The 9223-nt window shown below is 34.2% G+C and overlaps 1 protein-coding gene across 1 annotated transcript; it reads left to right on the plus strand.

Annotated features, from left to right (window-relative positions):
- Positions 1–691: 691 nt before the first annotated feature.
- Positions 692–7044, plus strand: LOC129921207 (peroxisomal targeting signal 1 receptor). Its single transcript, XM_056002942.1, has 6 exons — positions 692–1055; positions 1126–1308; positions 5488–5652; positions 5719–5815; positions 5864–6180; positions 6253–7044. Exons 1-6 carry the CDS (start codon positions 855–857, stop codon positions 7027–7029), a joined length of 1740 nt encoding a protein of 579 aa, XP_055858917.1. The 5' UTR covers positions 692–854; the 3' UTR covers positions 7030–7044.
- The last annotated feature ends 2179 nt before the right edge of the window (positions 7045–9223 follow it).

Below are 9223 nucleotides of genomic sequence, written 5' to 3' on the forward strand. Positions count from 1 at the left end.
AAAAGGGAAGGAAGATTTTCTACCGTGAGTCTCCGGTAAAAAATTTTGTGTCTCTTTTTGACGTTTCCCTTTTGTGTCTCTTTTTGACTCTCATTATGTTCTTTCACTCCAGAAAAAGGAGTAAAAATTTAGAGTACTCCTTAATAGAGTGAAAGAAAACGACATTAGTTTTGGTTTGCAGAGCACCTCTAATACACAGTACACATAATAAGGTAATATCTTCCGAACTGACATTGGTCGCCAAATTGTCAAACCACGACAATTTGGCGACCAATGTCAGCTACCGTAATTCTTAATTGTTAAAAATACCGATGAAAAACGCACAAAAGCCGAAAAACCACGCACACAACTAATTTTTTAACAATTATTTACCATTTTCCGAGACGAAACACGCAGAAAATTTGTTATTTTTTAATTTATAATTTATTCAAATGACATTTTATAAATTAAAACAAAAACAAATTTCCTGTTTACTGCGATTGAAATATAAAAATTAAAGGCCGGCCTGACAGATTGGTGCCCATTTTTTGACAACTAAATTTTGACATGTTTCGAAATATATTACCTTATTATGTGTACTGTGCCTCTAATAAGTGTACTGCGAATGAACACGGCCAATGTGTGATACTTTTGTTACTTTCTGGAACGCAAAACTTCTGACATTTGAATTGTCAAAAACTTTTTCGCTGGCTTCTGATGTTTACAAAAATTTATAGTTCAACTCTACTACGTACTACACATTTATTTGTTTTTATTGTCCTGAAATTATTTAATACTTTCCTTATCAAAACGAACGCTTTCATTTGAAGATAATAACTTGTGATAATAGCTAACACAAAAAATACATTAATAAAATGTCTCTGCGGAAGCTAGTTGAAGGCGATTGTGGTGGTGTAAATCCACTTATGCAGTTGGGTGGTCAATTCACACGAGATACTGCCCACAAAGATGAAGGTTTCTCTGGCAATCATGCACAACCATTTGAGTCGCGATCAATTATGCCCGAAGAACAAATGGTAAATGAATTTATGGGACAAATTTCTGGTCCACCACAAGTAAGTAGTTTTTTTTACTTTGCAAAATAGAAAGTAAAGTCGTTGAAAGTAAGCCCTCTTTTTTTTACAGACATTTGAAGTCACTGCACTTTTGCAAGAAATGCGTGAAATCGAATCACAACGATTTCTTCCTCAAGTTATTAATGCTCCAAGGGTTATTGATGAAGTGACACGCAACAGCTCTGAGTGGGCTAAGGAATTCGGTCAGGAAACCTTAGCTTCCCAAGAAGGGGAACCAATGCATTTTGATGAGGTAATTTATGAATCATATAAAAGTTTAGTTTAATGTTTATTAAAGTATTTTTACAATTTTAATACATTACTTTTGAATCTTGTGACATTATTTTCAATTTCAACATCATCGAGTCAATGCATAAAAAATAGTTAATACTAGCATTATGAAATAAATAAGTATAAACTAGGTTTGATATGCACAAAATGTGGATAAAAATCGTTCATATTTTACAATTTTTTAAGTAAAAGCATTTACTGTTTTGTATGCATATGACCCATTAGCAGTGTTCTCTTTACTCAATCTGAAAAGATAACCGCATTGACTGACTGTTTTTGCCAAATTCATTTAGTCTCATCTCATCTCAGTGACATTGTTACTGAAAATATTGTACAAGATAAGCTTATTGAGCTTAATTCCTTAACGAGTTACGTAAATAGCAACAACTTTTTTAAAAATAGTGCTGTGAAGGAGTTGATTAAACAATTAAAACCCAAAAAAATCAGCTTGTCTTGTTGTAATGAGCAACAGGTTGCATAAAGCCTTATCGTCATCGGCTACCAAGTATCGTACAATGGTTTTCAACTGTTGCATGATTCTTTCGTACCTTTCGAATGATTGGAAAAAAGCAAAAGTTATAGCTATCTGTAAACCTAGTAAAGCAAAAGATAATTCTAACTGTTATAGATCTATTAGTTTATTAAGTGCTGTTAGTAAACTGTTTGAAAAGCTTATTAATCGACGATTACTGAATCATATTGAGCATGCAAACATATACTCTAATGAGCAGTTTGGCTTGTGAGCCGGTTACTCCACAAACTACAAGTCATCAAATTTTAAGAATTAAAAATCACGTCAAAAGTAGCCATTATTCAAAATTATCGACTGGTGCTTTTGGACATAGAAAAAGCCTTTGACACTGTATGGCACGACGCGACGGGTTGATTTACAAACTTATGATGTTTGATTTTCCGACATATCTTATTAAATTAATAAGAAGTTTTTTACAAAACAGAAAATTTGCTGTATAAGTGTATACGCAGGAAGTGTAAAATCTAATGTAATATAGTATGTGAAGTTTCAAAGGGGTTCTGTGCTATGACCCATTCTTTTCAACGTTTTCATGTCCGACCTGTCATCTTTGGATGTAAACACTAAATTTGTTATGTTTGCTGACGACACAGCTGAATACACTTTTTTCATAAGTGGAAAATCAAGGTGAATGTCCAAAAATCACAAGCTTTATGGTTTTCTCGGCGTAGAAAATCAGATTTTTTGCCACAAAACATGTACGTTACAGCTAAACTCTGTTGAAATATCTTGATCTGAAAACTGCAAATATTTAGGAGTAACACTTGACAAGAAACTGACTTTTGACAAACATGTCGCTAACACGATTAACAAAACTAATCTTGTAATAAGAATTGTGTACCCGTTCATAAATCGCAAATCAGGTCTTGGTATGCATAGTAAAATTTTGATATTCAAAACTATTTTCCAGGCTATACTCACTTATGGTGCTCCAGTGTGGTTTGACTGCGCTGAAACCCATTTAAGCTTCAAAGAGTGCAAAACAAAATATTAAAATTAATGCTAAACTTGCCATTGCAAGTCCATAAGGATTTGGGATGAATAAGTTACCAAATTCTGAGAGTCCTAAAGTTGGCCTATCACCATATTTCGTTTGATCCATTACTTTTGGGACACCCTGTATGAACAACATTGTGCAAAAAATTATTCTTTGTTTTATACTTAACCATTTTAACATGTAACATATTGGCGTATATCTGGTAGGTAGGTAGAGATGGCGGTCAAGGCAAACAGTGTTTGATTGACCCAATTAGCGCAGGATGCGCCGTTTTGATACCAAAACTTATGAAACCTGTGAGTGATAATTGGATTTATTTGAAATACATTTTTTAATTGGTTTTAAAAGAGGGAAAAACAAGTGTTAGGCAGTCCTAAATCCACTTTGTTGCATTTAGGAACGAGATCAAGTCTTTGATCTTTGATTCTGAGATGTTATCTATGACATTAAAGAATTCACTCCCCAGTGATGCGTTCTTTTATTCGACAATGTTAACAATAGTTAACTTTCATCGTTCCTAAATGAGAAAAAAGTTACAAAGTGTAACATCGTGACGTCACAACATCGTTCCTAAATCCAGTGTTGAAGTGTCAAATAGTTACATTTTGTTACTTTTTTCAACTCAGCTCCTGGACTTGAGTTTCAATGTTAATCTGTCAAACACAACTAAATGGGGAAGAGAGGGGATGATGTGAGAAGAGAATTTCTTGTTTGTTTCCGTATTTGAAATTATTGAATGCATATTTTTGTTTCAATTTGCTTAGAATTCAATTAAAAAGAATAATTTCAGTACGAAATTAATTTTTTCTTGTTTATTCATTCATAAAATTAATCGCAAAAATTTTTCTTTTGACAGATCAACAAAATGTAGCATTTAGTCGTTCCTAAATCAAAGTTGACATTTTGTAACAAAATCTAACAAAAACAAATACAACGATTTTTTTTTGACATAACAACAATAGTTAACATTGTTCAATAAAAGAACGGACCACAGAGAGAGTGCTCTATTCCTAGCAAGGGCGGGACATTGACATAGGAAATGGAAGACCGTTTCTTTTTCTTGCTGGTCTAAGCAGCTGCGACAGTAAGTATTGTGCGGTATACCCAACTTTGCTGCATGTTCTCCTATCGGCCAATGTCCTGTGCACACCGCAACGATTCTGCTAATATCTTTTCTGGGTCTAGAGATTAGGTCATATGTTTTGGATTTATTATAGGTGGGCCAGATTTTTCTGGATATGACACAGCTAGTCAAGTTGTGCCACCTATTGTTAGCTTTTGTTAGGTATTTTAAGAAGATATCGCCCTTCATGACTCCTATGGGAATGTTAACTATTTCTGCTAGTGACTCATGAAGGGCTGATCCTTGCCTGGCCAGTTCATCCGCCTTTTCATTGCCTTCAAAACCACTGTGACCTGGGATCCAGATGAGAGTGATTGTGAGGCTTCCACTCAGCAATGAGAGTTCCTCTCTGCACTGCTGAACCAATTTGGAGGATGTCGTGACCGAAGCAATTGCTTTTATAGCTGCCTGACTATCTGTTAGTATAGCTATATTTTGGTTTTGATTTGGATATACTTTAAGTAATTTGCAAGCTTCTTTAATTGCCAGCAATTCCGCTTGGAATACACTGGCAAAGTTTGGTAGTCGAAAGGATTTTGAGATATTGAGGGATTCAAAGTAGACACCCGAACCGACCCCACAATCCATTTTTGAGCCATCAGTGAAAATGCAGGTGTCGAAGTCTCTCGTCACAATGCCCTCTTCCCAGTCTGATCTCGACGGGAAGCTGACCTTGCAATTCATTACAGTATTCAAAATAGGGGTGCAGTAGTCCGTGGGTGTCAGAAGCATATCCGATGGTATTAAATTTGTTGTGTCACTCTGACCAAAAGATTTTGCCTTCCAACTACCTGTTTCTTTTAGCCTTAAAACGCTACAAGAGACCTGGTATTTAATATGAAGGTCTATGGGTAAGAGGTGTAAGAGAACGTTTAGAGCATCCGTGGGGCACGACCGGAGGGCTCCAGTCGTCCCTACGCTTGCTGTTCTTTGGATTTTCTTAAGTTTGTTGAGGCAAAAGTAATATTAAAGTTTTAGAAAATTTTCAAAAAAACATTTTTGGATTTTTAAACGGCTCCAACGATTTTCGAAATTTTTTTTTCTAAAAATTCTTTTTTATACAAGAAATCAAATGGCATACTTAGTTTTGTGTAAAAGATCATTTAAAACGGTGTTTATTCAATTATAGAAACAGATTTTATTTTTTTTTTTCACTACTTATGAAATTCTTTAAAATATCGACTTTTCCCAAATTTTGTTCAATAAAAAGCTTTAACATAAGAGTAACTTTTACCATTAGAGCAAGTACGTGCGACTCCAGCCGTGCATTTTATTTTTAATAGTATATTTCTATCAACGGTTTCAAATGCCCGTTTAAGATCAAGGAACGCTGCTGTTATTTTCTCTTCCAAAATTCACACGAAGGTTTTCTTCGAAAGCCCGATTGTTCTTCCATTATAATATTATTGTATTTTTAAAATTGGATATGTACCACTTTTTCTAATATTTTTTTTTTTTTCAATCGAATGACAACCTTTGTACATTACAGACTTGGCGACAACCCAACATAATCAATGTACAACCAGTCCAAGACAATGTTACAAATGTTCGCGAGTTCTTTGATTTAAATGATAATCAAATAAATATGCCCCAACCTCTTCCTGCCCCGTACTTAGCCATTTGTCCGGCATACATTCCACCTGCCACTGCTTCAGTAAGTAGATTTATCTTTCTGATAAACATTTTTATCATTAATTCTGTCCTTATCATTTGCCATTAGTTTGGAGATAATGAACTCGGTGCTGTTGGTGGGCAAACAACATCATCAACTATGGAAGATTGGCTAAATGACTTTCAGACTTCTAAGGAAAAACATGGTACGTTCTGAATTTCCATAGCAATCTGTATGAATGTTTTGTTTTCAGAAAAAGCTACCGATGATTACAACTCAAAGTTCTTGCAACGACTGCAGGAAGAATGGCAGAAGCTATCGGACGATAATGGGGCGGAACATCCTTGGTTATCCGACTACACAGACATGTATGATCCTTATAAAGAGTATACCTATGTTGAGGACAATCCAATGGCAGAGGTAGAAAATGCATTTGAAAAGGGTAAAGAGTTCTTAGCTAGAGGGGACATTCCAAGCGCTGTGTTATGCTTTGAAGCAGCTTCTGTTCAGCAACCCCAAAATGCCGAAGTTTGGGAACTACTAGGAATTTGCCAAGCAGAAAATGAAATGGTAATCATAACTGTTCTTAATGGCCTAACTTTCTTTTGATTTTGTTTATACATTTGGGCGCCTTCTTTGTAGGATCCACAAAGTATTGCCGCCTTAAAACGTTCTCTTGCTTTGAGGCCAAATAACATGAGAGTGCTGATGGCTCTAGCGGTTTCCTATACAAACGAAAGTTTGCAAAGCCAGGCCTTGAAATCCCTCACAACTTGGTTACACTGTCATCCTAAATACAGCCACTTAGTTCCTGAGCATTTATTGGGACCTGCTTCTAACAGTTTGACGAGTTCCCTTATGCGTGGACCGGAATTAAAAGAAATCCAACATATTTTCCTTGAAGCTGTTAAACAAAATCCAAATGAAATTGACGCAGAAGTTCAGGAAGCTTTGGGTGTTCTTTTCAATCTTTCATCCGAATTCGACAAAGCTGTAGATTGTTTTCAGGCTGCGCTTCATGTAAGACCGCAAAACGCCAAAATCTGGAATCGTCTTGGCGCTAGTCTTGCAAATGGCAATCGATCTGTGGAAGCTGTTGAAGCATATCAGAGAGCATTAGAAATTGAACCGGGATTTATAAGAGTTCGCTATAACGTGGGCGTGTGTTGTATGAATTTGAAAGCATATAAGCAAGCTGCTGAGCATTTACTTACTGCTTTGAATTTACAAGCAAGTTCGGCTGTACGATCCGAACTGAAAGAGGGGGCGGCTTTAAGCAGTTCCTCCAGTCAAATGTCTGATACTATTTGGACTACATTTAAAATGATTATCTCGTTAATGGGTCGGACTGATTTACATGAGCATGTCAATCATAGGAATTTAGATGCTCTTAATGAAGCTTTTAAAGATTCTCCATAAGATGGAGATTTTATATAGAAATAAACGCAATATGGGACGAATGGTATAAACTAACAGGTAAAAAGATTGTTGATTATGTTTAAGAAAAATGGGTGATAATGCCATCTTAATATATAAGTATATTTGGTAAAATAAAATTTCAGAAAAAAATAATTTAATGTATTGAAGAATTTATTCAAAAATTCACTATCATAGACGATCACAGGTGTGAAGCGGATACATGTAAGAGTTACGATCTTAACTTCGAGATCATAACACTGCCGATTAAAGGAAGAAGAAGATCAAAATACGATCTTCTTCTTCTTCCTTTAATCGGCAGTGTTATGATCCTTGTCCTAACTAGACAGATTTTTAATCCATATTCGGTAAGTTCCATAAAAGCTATTTAAGAGCACGTAAAAGAAAAAAAAATACAGTATATCGTGAAAATTTCAGATTGAAACTCACAATAGCTGAATTAATGCAAATTCAACGTGAAAAATTTTTCAAAAATACCTCAGATTGTTGTTCGCCTGGAATTTTAAAATCTATTGCAAGTTTCACTCGAAAGGAATTAATCTTTTCAGTTAAACTGTTTGATTGAAATAAAATGCAGGACTGGGTCGCATAAACTTAAAATTCTTAGGTTGCTAAAATGTTTAGACTTTTTATATATACAAATTTTGTAAATGTATGTATATCATATGAAATAAAAATTAAAAAAAACGGTTGAGTACCATTAATAATGATTTTCAAAAAAACTCAAACTTATTTAAACTAAAATTTATGTCGTTTTCGATTGGACGTCCAGAAGCGTTTGGAAGTCTTCTGAAACCGTTTTATTGAATTAAAAATGACAGCAAGAACGCTTCTCAGAAGAGAAATTCTCTTCTCGATTTAAAATCAGAATCAAATCCAGAAGCACTAATACATGAATATTTAAAAGTCAAAATAATCACTCAATCACTAATTTTTTTGGTTTTTCATTTAAAATGTTATTTTTTTCTGTAATTAAACAAATAAACGCATTATATACTTACTTAAAATATTCTGCAAACCAACTGTCCCATTTATTAGCTGAATATTACCGTTTTTGAAAATTAATTTGTAATATTTCATTTGAAGGAAAAAAAAATTAATTTATATTTGACATTCAAAATTTCACAGAATAACTAACACAAACACAAAAAACAGAATTGAGTGGAAGTGATTCAAACTGTTTTATTGGATTTCAGAATGAGTGAATCCTTGAGTGATTCCAATCGAAAACGACATTAATTTTTTTAAGAAAATTCTTTGAGTCGTTTTCGAGAAAATTAAACTTTTCCTAAATTCGTTTAAATGACAGATACAATATAATTTGGAGAGTTTCCAAAAAACGCATTTATTTAGGTTGTACCTCGTTATACAGACAGACAGAGGGACGGAACCAATTTTTTTGCAAAAACGATTTTTTCGAACTTCAACGACTCTTTCGTAGAGTTCACAATGTTTCGGATGAAAAAATTTTCTGCTTAAAACTCATACTAGGACTATTTTTCGCGATTTAATTTATAAGGTCACTGTGGTGTATGTGTAACTATTTTTTTTTTTTTATTAAAATATCTTGATGGTTGATGGTCAAACTGTTCTATATCGAGAAACTTAACTGAGCAAGGGGCTTACCTAGGATTTTTTTCTAAAAGAATAATTCTTTTCCTTTTTAACAAATTAACAAGCCTGTTTATTATAAGCTTCAACCAAAGCTTGTTTCGAGACTTTGGTCTCAAGATATCTACTTCCGAATGCAAGAAGAAGTAATATAACCCTGTTCACTATAAGCTTATGTCTTTCAACCAAAGCTTGTTTCGAGACTTTTCTCAAGGTATCTGCTTCCCAATGTAAGAAAAACTAATCGGCCTTGTCACGAATTCCATTCGCATCGGAAATTTTCTACGATTTCCGAAAAAACAATTGCAAAATCGAATCGTTCTGATGATTTGTATGGAATTTTCCATTACGAAGGCATTCCGTGACTATTTTTTCGGGAATCGTAGAAAAAATTTCCGATATGAATGGAATTCGTGATATGGCTGAATGTTTCCATTGAAAATAACTCAGCAACCAGAATTTAGAGAAACTTTTGAGTTTAGGGAGTCCAAATACATAGGTCTGTTCATTATGAACTCATAATAATAAAAAAAATAATTGGATTTCAAATATCTCAGCAACCAAA

Source organism: Episyrphus balteatus, chromosome 1, assembly GCF_945859705.1.
Source record: "Episyrphus balteatus chromosome 1, idEpiBalt1.1, whole genome shotgun sequence".
Classification (NCBI taxonomy): domain Eukaryota; kingdom Metazoa; phylum Arthropoda; class Insecta; order Diptera; family Syrphidae; genus Episyrphus; species Episyrphus balteatus.

Excerpts from the sequence above, each read along its gene's own strand:
- LOC129921207 (XM_056002942.1), top strand. The coding sequence starts at position 855 with ATGTCTCTGCGGAAGCTAGTTGAAGGCGATTGTGGTGGTGTAAATCCA. Across the intron at positions 1,056-1,125 it reads AAATTTCTGGTCCACCACAA|ACATTTGAAGTCACTGCACT; the intron begins GTAAGTAGTTTT and ends TTTTTTTTACAG. Across the intron at positions 1,309-5,487 it reads AACCAATGCATTTTGATGAG|ACTTGGCGACAACCCAACAT; the intron begins GTAATTTATGAA and ends TGTACATTACAG.